At 35.5% G+C, this 13,417-nt stretch overlaps 1 protein-coding gene across 6 annotated transcripts in view; it reads left to right on the top strand.

Annotated features, from left to right (window-relative positions):
- The window catches only part of GABRA2 (gamma-aminobutyric acid type A receptor subunit alpha2), a 120,645-nt gene that overhangs the window by 96,080 nt on the left and 11,148 nt on the right, over positions 1-13,417 (top strand). For all 6 annotated transcript variants that reach the window (XM_036072263.2, XM_036072260.2, XM_036072258.2 and 3 more), the window contains one exon: positions 11,231-11,433. In XM_036072263.2, coding sequence (XP_035928156.1) covers positions 11,231-11,433 — 203 coding nt within the window. The remainder of the gene's footprint in view (positions 1-11,230; positions 11,434-13,417) is intronic.

Genomic DNA, 13,417 nt, shown 5'->3' with positions numbered 1-13,417 from the left:
ATAGCTGGCATCAGGCTATTTTTATGTATTTATGTATTTAGCTCCAAACACACACAGATATACCCACTCATTTCTGTGTCTATATCCACACAAATAGTTGTATTTGCTTCATAAACTATATTCATTGATTCAACTTGAAAATATGTGCCAGGCACTATGCTAGACATTTCAGATACAAAGTGAACAAGAAAGATATGATCGCTACTCTCGTAGAGGTTACAGCCTGTTTGAGGAGGTAGGAAGGTAAACAATTGCATATATTACAATATATAATATTCTGGGAATATGCAGGGTGTTCTCTGATGACATGGAAGGGGCACTCAATCTAGATTTGGAATATTAACTGATCCTTATAGCTTGAGGCTCCACTCCTGATTCCCCAGAGTTCCTGAATATTCATATACATTTTCGTATATGTAATTCACATTCATAATGATTGCAAATAAATTTTAGTCTATATCCATGAAGGTTTTTAACCTATTACTAATTTAACAGTTAGTGTACATACATGTTAAATTAGGGTCAGTACCATTACTGTACGAACTTTCTTCTTACTTTCAATCTTAAAATATAATTTTGATTATAACTACGGTGAAAATATTAAATAATTAAATAATAACTTCATAGGTAATAGTTTTGCCAAAAAATACAATCAAGCCAGTTGGTGTGTGTGTTGGCAGGGGGCAGTGTGTGGAGAATATTAGGCAAGCTGATTGAATAAATCAGGTACAAAGGTTTAAAAACTTGGTTGAATTTTTGAATTTTTCTATTTTTCACGAGTTATTTTAAAATGATGTAGATACAGCAATGTTATAGCAATACTCCCATATTATAATTCATTTTGATTCATTTTTATATGCTTTCAAAGTTCCCCTTCTAAGATTCAGCTAGCAGGAACACGGTGGATTGTTAGAGCACCTATGTTTCAAATTTAATTATGCTGGCCAAATTCAGAGATCTATGAATTTGCCTTGTTGACTATTAGTCATTTGCTGACATCAGTTCCAAAAGGTTGCCTATATTATATTGATTGTGAAATATTCCCCAGTTTTTCTGATGATCTGTCAAACTCCACTACCCAGAACATTACCAGAAATTCAGAAGTAGAAAAAAATAGACATTTGACTAATAAAAAATCTTGTTATAAAAAATCTTGTATCAACATCAAGGCACTGGGCTTCAGGTTTCAGCACTGACATGTGAAGAGCTTGCAAACTGTCACTTTCATCCTTGCAACAAGAAAAAGCTGAACAAACTGAAAATTAAAGACTTTTATTGCATTTGTAGGAGAATCAAGATGACAGGCAAACTGTCATCCCAAATTGTGAAGAAACAGGTACATTCGGAAAGACACAGCTAAGATTTTTTTTCTTACCTGGAAGAGATGCTGCTTAAAGCATCATGCACTGGTAGAAGCACTTAAATGCTCATTCTGATGAATTGCTGGAGATGGATAAGGACATCTTCCATGAAACTCTTTTTTTTTTTTTTTTTTTTAAAGATTTTATTTTTTTATTTGAGAGAGAGAGAATGAGAGACAGAGAGCATGAGAGGGAGGAGGGTCAGAGGGAGAAGCAGACTCCCTGCCGAGCAGGGAGCCCGATGCGGAACTCGATCCAGGGACTCCAGGATCATGACCTGAGCCGAAGGCAGTTGCTTAACCAACTGAGCCACCCAGGCGCCCTTCCATGAAACTCTTATCTTCTGTCTTCACATCTTGCAGGTTTCTTTCCATTCCTCTTTTTTTTTTTTTTTTTTTTAAGATGTTATTTATTTATTTGACAGAGAGAGACACAGTGAGAGAGGGAACACAAGCAGGGGGGGTGGGAGGGGGAGAAGCAGGGAGCCCGATGCGGGGCTCGATCCCAGGACCCTGGGATCACGACCTGAGCCGAAGGCAGACGCCCAACGACTGAGCCACCCGGGCGCGCCTCCATTCCTCTTAAATGCCATGTTTCCTCATGCCCCTGGCTTCCTGTGCTCTTCTTTCCCCAGTCTAGCGTTATCCTCCTGCCTTGCCTGGTGACTGCTTTAACTTTTCCCCTTATTTCCTTAGAGAAGCCTAACTCAAATTCCCAGTCTAGGTAGATAACCCGATTACAGTTCATCATAGACCCTGCCCCATTGTGATGTTAGGTTTCTTTATGCTCTTTTAAATAATATCTTTTATCTTTTTTGGTTTTGCTCACATTCCACTTAAGCTCTACCATGTACAGCACAAAATGAGGACGAAATACATATTTGCAGTAGAAAAGAAGGAATAATTTTCTTATGGTTATCCTAATGAATTAATTCTTATCAATTGCAGATCATTGGAGAAGTAGTTTCAGTAAATATTTATTGATTCATTTCAGAACTATCTAATGACCTCCTACTCTCTACTGAGCACCCTTTTACCACTGGGGGAGAAGACAAACAGGGCTCTACTCCATATAGTTTCCTGGGGGGATACAGTCATTAAACGAACATAAAATTCAAGAAAGACACAATTTGATAGAGGTATGTGTAAGACCAGATCACAGATGCCTTTAGGGGTGAAATCCTGCAGAATGAGCAAACTGCAGCCTTAGCAGGATGTGCACTCCCAGGGTGCAGGAATCTTTGCTATTTTGTTCATTGGTGTGTTCCCTGTGCCCACAAAAATACTTGGCATTTAGTAGGCACTCAGTAATTTACTTAGGGAAGAAATAGGAATTAGCTAAGTTTAAAAAGAGGGATTAGTAAGAAGGAAAGATCTGAGATAGAGGAAACAGTATGTTGCCTAGACTGACAAATTACCCAAACAGAGAAAATATTCATGTCACTGCAACTGCAGCCTCTAATATGAAAATGGCTTTAGATCGTAGGCGCCTGGGACCTTTCACTGAGAAAGGGGCTTCAGGAAGAAAAGGATTGAGTAGAATGATACGAGTTTTAAATTTATTAGATCCAGGATACATTCAGGTAAGCAAAAGAAAAAAATATATAATCCTTCACAGTATTGTGCACATTAAAAGTACCCTTTCAAACACTTTCTTCTAGATTCTAATTGATAGTTTCTAAATTCTTACAAACTTTAAATTAATGGAGTTTGACTTAATTAGGTTTTATGACAAGATACGTCATCTAAGTTGTAATTTCTGTCTCTAACATGAAGTTTCAATGTTTTTATCATTCAGATGTAGCACAGTTATGAGTTAAAATTGCAACCTTAAAAATAAAATAAAACTGTAACCTTTCATAGTTCACTCGTACTCTATTTGTAAGTGTTAAAAAAATCTAGCACTTGTATTATCAGAATGTCTGTTTTTTTCTGCCATTTCTAGCAGTAACCAGCAGGTGGTATCAAACAATTTTACATTTGTGTTCTATTGCAGTTTTTGTGCCTGTTTGGTTTCTGAGACTTCTAACTTCCACCCCACACCCCAACCACAAACATGCATGCACAAGCATTTGATGGGGATAAAGGTCTAAAGGAGGATTGTATTTTATTTCATTTCATTTCATTTCATTTCATTTCATTTCATTTCATTTCATTTATTTTTAAATTAACATATAATGTATTATTTGTTTCAGGGGTACAGGTCTGTTCATTTCATTTTATTTCTCTGACTTAACTCTGTCTTGACTTCGCTTTCAGGGTAATATTTTTTTGCACATGCACTGAGGTATCTTTTTATAATAGAGGCACTGCTTTACATGCAGTAACTCATTTGGTCACTATATCAACACTATACGAAAACACTATTCTTTTTTTTTTAAGATTTTATTTATTTTAGTAGAGAGAGGCGGGTGGAGCACACGTGTGTGCGTGAGCAAGGGGGGGTGGGCAGAGGGAGCGTGAGAGAGAGAATCTCAAGCCCGATGCAGAACTCCATCTCATGATCCTGAGATCAAGACCTGAGTGAAAATCATGAGTCTGATGGTTAACCAACTGAGCCACCCAGGCGCCCTGGAAAATGCTATTCTAAATCCTCACTTCACAAATGAGGATACTGTGGAACAAAGGGGCTGGGGAATGTCCCCAAGATCACAAGATTAAGACTTAGGCATCTGGCCATGATGCTCACGATGTCAGTCTCTGTGCTGCAGTCACTTCCCTGATTTGATTTTATTCTCCTGGAGCATATTTGCACCCAGCACTTAGCATTCCTTCACTTTGGCACTATTTGCTCGGCTAGGATGAGTCGAGGTTTTGGCACCTACACTTCGAAATAAGAAATATTAACATAGTGGGGCGCCTGGGTGGCTCAGATGGTTAAGCGTCTGCCTTCGGCTCAGGTCATGATCCCAGGGTCCTGGGATCGAGCCCCACATCGGGCTCCTGGCTCAGCGAGGAGCCTGCTTCTCCCTCTCCCTCTGCCTCTCTCCCTGCTCATACTCTCTCTCTCTCTCTCTGCATCTCTGTGTCTCAAATGAATAAATAAAAAAAAAAATCTTTAAAAAAAAAAGAAATATTAACATAGAATAAAACCAGAATATCAAAAAGCTGTATGTGAGATATTGCCTGTGTATGGGGAATGGTCACGTATTTCACAAATATGCATAGAATTTTAGTGCTAAAAGCACTTTAAGATACTTGCCTTTTCTTTTACTGAAAAGGAAACTGAAGCCTCCCAAGGAAGCATTGAGCTATGGCAGTCACACTGAGGAGATAAGGAAAGAGTCTGCTAAAGAAATGTGGGAACATTCATTTTTGGAGGCCCTAGTAGGTATAGAAAAATGCACATTGTTGGGGGGTGGGCATGTGGAAGGTCTGTGAGCTTTCCAGGTAAGTGCACCTCTTTATTTAATGCCCAGCTTTTCTATTATAGTGTGATGGGAACAGGCAAAGCTAAACCAGCAGGCAGAAAAGCTGGAGTATGAGAATCACATCCTTCCAGTGGAAAAAATAAGCGGGGGAAGGAGGAAAAGAGGTAGAAACTTATAGTCAATGTTAACAATTTTATTCCCAAGTTTACAAAATCAGATGAAAGAAAATAAAATTTAGATATGGCGAAGATTTGAATATGGTGAAAAATAGCCTCATAGTAGATAGATTGATATTGAAATTGCTATAATATTTTATTGGTTTGAATGGCTAAAACCAGATCTAATTTTAAACTAGCAGTGTAGAATTAGAATCATAATTAAATTTACGGTTTGCATAATTTGAACTTGCATTTTTTGATAGATTTTCTTTAAATTAGCATTAATGTATCCATCAGTCATTCCCAGAAATTCACACTTGAACTGCAAATGATAAATGTCATTAAGTAGCCCTTGTTTAAATTAAAAATTTTGTATTTTTTTTTTCTTATCACAAAAGCAAAGCAAGTTCACTGTAGGGAAAAAAGAAAAAATGGATTCCCTTCAATGTTAATTCCCCAAAGTAACTAATACTACCATCTTAGATTATATCCTTACAGATTTTATCTTTTCATGTTTTTCTGGTAAAATACCAAAGAAATAAAACAATAAAAAATCAGTCATAAGTCTATTTTATATTTAATCCATCCAAACCACAAAATACCTTCTCCCCACGGTGATAACTGAAGTCTCCTTTTTTATTTTATTTTTTGTTTGCTAAGTTCATGCAGGTATATCTATACTGATACACAAATCCAAGTGCTTATATTTTCATGAAAATTGAATCACGAAATGTTTTTAAGCAAAATGTATTGTAGATAGATTTGTAGTCAATGAATAACCCTGCTTAACTCTTTGTAATATTGTTGTGGTATTACTAGTGTAGGTAATCAACAATTTATTAAACTATTTCCCAATCAATGAATATGCCAGTGTTTGCCACTTTTTTTACTTTTACAACTGTGTTCATGTAAAGAGCCTTGTGTATCATTTATCGCTATATATTTTCCTATTGTCATTTCAGTAACATAGATTTCTAATAATAGCAGTAGTGATAACAACAAAAACAAGAAGAATTAAAATAGCTAACATTTATTGAATACTTATACTGTGCCAGGCTTTGTGCCAAATGCATACTTAACCTTCACAACACACCTCTGAAGAAGGTATAGTTCATAATTCTGTTTTGTAGTGTAGGGAAGTAATGAGAATAGTTGAGGAACTTGCTCAAAGTCACATAAACAGCAAGTAACGGAGCCAGGATTCAAACTCAGGCCATCTGGCTGTGAGGCCATCTGAGGACATAGCAACACTGTTAACCAGTATCTTATACTGCTCTGCCCCATCTAGGAGAATTGCTGGGGCTTAGGGTAGATACCAGCAAAAATGGTGGAGTAAAACATTCCAACTAAAAGTCTCCTGGTAATTAGGGGAAGGAAAGTGGAGTTCCTTCAGAAAGTATTGTCATCACTTTATGGTGTCTTTCTGGAAGACATTTGCAAAAAGCTTGTCTTTGTATATTACCTGACTCAGAATTCCCTAGTGCAAAAGTTGCTACGGGGGAGATGCCACTGAAAGCATTTACAGGCAAATGTTTTCCTTGTTTCTGCCTTTGCTTCTGTAAAAGCAAACACAACCCAAAGCAAAAAGAACGGAATTAATACAAATTTGACAGAGATCAATGGAATAGAGAATACAAATAACATTAGAGAAAATCAACACACTACCGTAGAGATCAACAAAATTGACAAGAGTTTAGCTAGACTGACCAAGAAAAAAGTGAGAAAACTCAAAACTTTTTAAATTTAGGAAGCAAGAGGGGACATTACTACCGACTTTATGGAAATAAAAAAGATTCTAAGGGAATCTGTGAACAGTTGTATCCCCCCCAAATTAGATAACCTAGAATGGGCCAATTCCTAGAAACAATAAATTACCAAAAATGACTCAAGAGTCTGAGCAAATGTATAACAAGTAAAGCTATGAGGTGAGCAACAACAAAAAAATCAATAGAAGTCCAAGGCCAGATGGCCTTGCTGGTAAATTTGACCAAACACTGAAAAAAGAATTAACACCATTCTTTCTTAAACTCTGAAAAAATAAATGAGGGACCTTGTTGACTCATTCTGTGGGACCATTTACCGAGAAAACCAAAAACAGACGAAGAAATAACAAGTGAAAAAACAAAAACAACAACAACAACAACAACAGAAACAACTCTACAGATCAATATCCCTTAGATATATAGATGTCTTCAACAAAATCCTAGCGAACTGAAACCAGCCACATATAAAAAGGATTACGTGTGATGACCAAATGGGATTTATCCCAGGAATGAAAGTTTGGTTCAACATACAAAAATCAATTAATGTAAACAACAGATTTATGGGGTATGGAAAAAATACACGATCATCTCAAAACACTAAAAAACAAAACATAATATCCTTTCAATGATAAAAACACCCAACAAATTGGCATGAGAAAAGGACTTCCTCAACCTGATACAAGTGGATAGAAGAAAAGCCCACAGCTAACATCATACTTAGAGGTGAAGATTAAAAGCTTCTGTGCTAACATCAGGAACAAGATAGGGATGTCTGCCTTCATCAATTCTATTCAACATTATACTGCAGGTTCTAGCCAGTGCAGTTAGGTAAGAAAAACAAATAAAAGGCATCCAGTTTGGAAAGGAAAATTTAAACTCTATTTACAGATGACATGATTTTATATATAGAAAACCCTTAGTAAACCACACAAAAACTATTAGAGCTAATACATTCAGCAAAGTTGCAGGGTACAAGGCCAACACAAAAAATCAGTTGTGTTTCTATACACTAACAATGAACAATCCGAAAAGGAAATTAAGGATATATTTCCATTTATATTAACATCCAAATAAAATACCTATAAATAAATTTAAATTTAAAGGTTGAAAGACTTGTACACTTGTGTACTGAAAACTATAAAACGTTGCTAAAAGAAATTAAAGAAGCTCTAAATAGATTACATATATATATGTGTGTGTGTAAATGCTAAATAGGTATCCCATGTTCAGGGATTGGAAGACTTAATATAGTTAAGATGGCCATCATGCCCAAATCGTAGCTTAAATACAGTACCTATCAAAATTCCAACAATTTTTTTTGCAGCAATGAGCAAATTTATGATAAAACCACATGGAAATACAAGGGACCGTGAATAGCCAAAACAGTCTTGAAAAAGAATAAGAAATTTGGGAGATTCAAGCTTTCCAATTTCAACACTTACTCTAAAGCTATAGTCATCAAAACAGTCTGAAATTTGCATAAGGATCAATGTGCAGATTAATGGAATAGAATTCAAAGTGCAGAAACAAACCCATATATCTATGGTCAGTTGATTTTTTTAAGTGTTTATTTAAATTCCAGTTAACATACAGTGTAATATTAGTTTCAAGTGTACAGTACAGCAATTTAACAATTCCATACAACATCCAGTGCTCATCACGAGTGCATTCCTTAATCCCCGTCACCTATTTAACCCATCCCTCCACCCATCTCTCCTCTGATAACCATCAGTTTGTCCTCTATAGTTAAGAATCTGTTTCTTGGTTTGTCTCACTCTTTTTTTCCCCTAAGCTTGTTTGTTTTGTTTCTTAAATTCCACACATGAGTGAAATCACATGGTATTTCTTTTTCTCTGACTGACTTATTTCTCTGACTGACTTATAGCTCCATCCACTTTGTTGCAAATGGTAAGATTTCACTCTTTTTTATGGCCTGAATATTCCATTATATATATACACTGCATCTTCTCTATCCATTCATTGGTTGATGGGCACTTGAGCTGTTTCCATAATTTGGCTATTGTAGATAATGCTGTAGATACATACACACCCCTTTGTATCCCTTTCAATTAGTGTTTTTGTATTCTTTGGGTAAATACCTAGTAGTGCAATTGCTGGATCATAGTGTAGTTCTATTTTTAACATTTTGAGGAACCTGCATACTGTTTTCCAGAGTGGCTGCACCAGATTGCATTCTCACCAACAGTGTAAGAGGGTTCCTCTTTCTCCACATCCTCGTCAACCCCTCTTGTTTCCTGTGTTGTTGATTTTAGCCATTCTGACAGGTGCGAGGTGATATCTCATTGTAGTTTTGATTTGTATTTCCCTGATGATCAGGGATGTTGAACATGTTTTCGTGTGTCTGGTGGCCATATGTATATCTTCTTTGGAAAAACGTCTATGTCTTCTGCCCATTTTGGGGGGTATTGAGTTGATAAGTTCTTTATATATTTTTGGATACTGACCCTTTATCAGATATGTTGTTTGCAAATATCTTATCCCGTTCTATAGGTTGCCTTTTAGTTTTGTTCATTGTTTCCTTCACTGTGCAGAAGTTTTTATTTTGATGAAGTTCCAATAGTTTATTTTTGATTTGGTTTCCCTTGCCTCAGGAGACATATATAATAAGTTGCTACGGTATGGTCTGTTGATTTCAACAACAATCCTAACACCATTCAATAGGGAAAGAAAAGTCTTTCCAACAAATGGTACTGGTACAACTGGCTATCCACATGCCAGAGAATGAATTTGGACATCTACCTCACACCATACATAAAAATTACCCCAAAATGGGCCAAGACCTAAATGTCAGAACTAAAAGTATAAAACTCCTAGAAGAAAACATAGGCCTAAATCTTTATGACTTTGGATTAGGTAACAGTTTCTTTGCTATGACTCCAATTTGTAATTCTTATTCAGAGAGGATGTCCATTGCCCCTTAATACTACTAGTATAAATCTTTTAAAGTTTGCTAATATTTTGCTGACTCTATGGTTTTAAAAAGGTATGTCATTATCACTTTGTATTTCCTCAACTGCTAGTGAAGTATATTTTCATATATTGATTTGTCATTTGCATTGCTATACTGTGTGTGTGTGTTTGTGTGCGCGTGAACGCGCACGTGGGCATGCGTATAGGGGTTGGAGGAGGATACGGTTTCGGGTGTGGGTGTGTGTGGTTGTATCTATTGCGTCTTCTATTTAATTATCCTACTGTACCAAATTCTCAAAATAAAACATCCTCACGATCTAAAACCTTTCAGTTTGATGCATGAAAGGGCAATGTGTTTCTGTAGATGTGTTTTTTAATATTGACTTAGCAGCAGGTGAACTAATTTTATTTTTCTACCTTTTGTTCCTACTACTACCATTATATTCCTAGATACATTCAACGCATGATTAAATAGAATTATTTTGCTGTTTTGAATTACTAACTCTATTGTAGATGAGAAGAAAAAGCTGCCTTATTTATCCTAAGGGAAAGCAAAAAATACAACACAATAAAACTTTAATATATGAATGGACATTTCTTTAACATTTTAACTCTCTTTTAATTTAATGTATTCACTATGTACATAATTAAACTTCTATTGGATCTCTGATAAAACAGGTAATTGCAGACATTTTGACAGCTGATATTGCAACTTACCTCCTGAGTTAGTGCTTTCTTTTTACTTAATTATTGTGACTTCCCTGACTACTGGCAGAAAAGCTTTACAATGAAAGGGACTAAATTACTTTCTAAACCAACAGAGGCATAAAATATTCCTTAAAAGTAGTGATTTGCATTTTTATAAAGCTTGAGGTTTAGTTGCTTGTTTTATTTCCTATAATTCTAAGCTTCATTATGAAAGAAATTCTGTCCTCACAATGCCAAGTGATCCGAATTAATTTCATATTTAGGTAGCTATACTTAGAATAAAGAACTTCTAAATCATAGTTCCATTGTGATCACTGGTGTGGATGATTGGTCCATTGCTGAGAATGATTTAAATAAATGATGAACAAATTCATGCCAGGCTTTGTGTAGCATTTTAAAAAAATTAATGTTAATGCTCAATGGATCAGTTTAAAGTAACTGCTTTCCTCATAGGAATTTCTACTTTCAATATCACCCGTTATTTTCACCTTAGCAACATTAAAGAGAGAAAAAGGAGATTCATACAAACAAAAATGAAAACTGAAGGCATTTCAGAGTGATTACTTCAAGAATTATAATAGCCATTTGTGATAATTAACTTTGCACTGTTCTTCCAGTTTTTTTGTTTTTTAAGATTTTATTTATTTTTTTGACAGCGAGAGACACAGCAAGAGAGGGAACACAAGCAGGGGGAGTGGGAGAGGGAGAACAGGCTTCCTGCTGAGCCGGGAGCCCGATGCGCAGCTGGATCCCAGGTCCTTGAGATCATGACCTGAGCTGAAGGCAGACGCTTAACCGACTGAGCCACCCAGGCGCTCCCAGTTTTTTTTTTTTTTTTTAATGGATAGAACTGGCAATGAAAGTAGCTTTGAAAAAAGAATATTTCCAATTCTGCCTTGCTAATATCTGTTGATGTTTTTGGTTCCTGTCTTTCTGCAGGAGTAACAACTGTTCTAACAATGACAACTCTAAGCATCAGTGCACGGAATTCCCTCCCCAAAGTGGCATATGCGACTGCCATGGACTGGTTTATTGCTGTTTGTTACGCATTTGTGTTCTCAGCCCTAATTGAATTTGCAACTGTTAACTACTTCACCAAGAGAGGATGGGCTTGGGATGGGAAGAGTGTAGTGAATGACAAGGTAAGTGAGAACTTCCTTCTCACCACGATTAAGAGAATCCCCTAACAGATTTAGCTTGTAACAGATACGTTCCTAAAAATTGACATGAAGAACATTCAAATGTAGATTGTCTATGTCTTTATATCTATGTCGTAGATATAGATGTTTATAAATAATACAGATTTCTTTTAAAGTATGCTCTTGCCTGAAATTCTTTAGGAGTGCTTGTTACAGTAATACTTCTGTTCAAACTCCCTAGCCTCTGTGGAGCTCTGACTGTGTGTCAGGCATTGTGCTAAGTTTTTTACAGATGTTCTATCATGGAACCTTCAAACTTTATGATTAGGGTCTCTTTTTAATTCTCATTGTTCTAATGAAAAAGCTAAGGCTTAGTGAAATTAGTTACTTGCCCAAACTCACACAACTAGCTCATAAGTATAGTTGAATGCAGATCTATCTGACCATTAAATTCATGCTCTTAAATACCACACTGCTTTAGAATTGAGAGATTTGGAAAAGAAAGTGAACATTAGCTTTACCTGTTACAGAATTTCAGGCCCTATCAGTGGATTGAGTTACTCTTCACCTACCTCCATCTCTATCGCTTGGATATAAAATTTCAGGCAACATTATTTTCTCTCCCATGTTGTATGGAATAAGTAAGTAGGTGCTGGAATGCCTAGAAATTTTAAGTTGCTCATGTAGTCTGTGAGAGTTATTTGTTTTTAAGTTTAATTTCTTTGGCAATTATTGGTGTCCATTTTTAGGTTGCAAGTACTGAAGCTAATGGGAGTTTTGAGCATTAATATAATAGCTGTTCCATTTATTTTATAGATTATTATTCATCTGCATTAAGAGGAAGCTTTGGATATGTTATGATGAGATAGAAAGTTTTCTTAATAGTTCCGTTCTACTGGGAGGGCTTCTTTATAACAATATATCTAGTAAAATACTTCTTCCATTAAATTTGGAATAACATACTTGATGATTTTACTTCTTTATCAGTTATTTAAATATAATTCTTTTCTGATTTCTAGGACCACATTGCAGTTTAAGCATATAAGTGGTTGATGTTATAATTTAAAAGTCTTGCTCTTTTTCCTTAATTTTATAAACTGTGTCAGTTTTAATAAGTGCTGGGTTTTTTCATTTTATAAGTGATGTTTTGCATAATAACAGGCACTGAGTGAATATTAAAGGGAATCTGATTAATTTTCTGTGGTTAACTTTTAGGCTATTTCAACATTTCCATTACATTTTACTGTTGATTTATGTTTTCGTTTTCCATATAATCTACTGCTTTTTCATTGTTATCTATGCAATTACTTCTTTTTAGTTGTTTTAGTTATACATGCGCTTTCATACTAACTTTTTTGGAAGATTAAATGCTAGTTATATTTATAAATGCCAGACATGTTTATAAATATGTCACAAAAGATAAATAGTGGTTTGTGGTATAGATGCTCTGTATAGATATTTATTGATATGTCACTTTTTAATGCTATGAGGGTGCCAGTCAAATTGACATTGTTATTTGGCATATCAAATAAAATACCTTCTCTCTGAACTTGGAAAATAGAGGTACTTATAAATGCAAAAAACACATTCGTGATAAAGCATTCTAAAAGCAATAACCTAGTACTAAGGAATATTGGATTTAAATCAAACCACATCCCAAATCACACAGAGCAAAGACAAATCTAGGACAAAATCATTGATGTTCCAACCTAATCTGCAGGAAAATAATAAATTCTATATTATTTCAGTTTTAAGTGATTTAAGTTCATGGTTAAGTTAAAGGGAACATACATTCAGCCTGTTGCTTGTTCTTAATCACTTTTCCATAGCTAGAGGGGCCAAACACAATGGCAGGCACTTGTTAGGTGCTTCAGAGTTTTTTGTTGAATAAAAGAATAAATGAGTTTCTCTTATTAAGTCTGGCAGTGTAACACCAATGAGAAGACTAATTTGCCTTCATGGAATGGATTTTAGAACTTGACAATGG

The sequence above is a fragment of the Halichoerus grypus genome, chromosome 3, assembly GCF_964656455.1.
Source record: "Halichoerus grypus chromosome 3, mHalGry1.hap1.1, whole genome shotgun sequence".
NCBI classification, from domain to species: Eukaryota; Metazoa; Chordata; class Mammalia; order Carnivora; family Phocidae; genus Halichoerus; species Halichoerus grypus.
The sequence above is the reverse complement of the archived record's forward strand: the minus strand, read 5'-3'. Positions and strand labels throughout refer to the sequence as shown.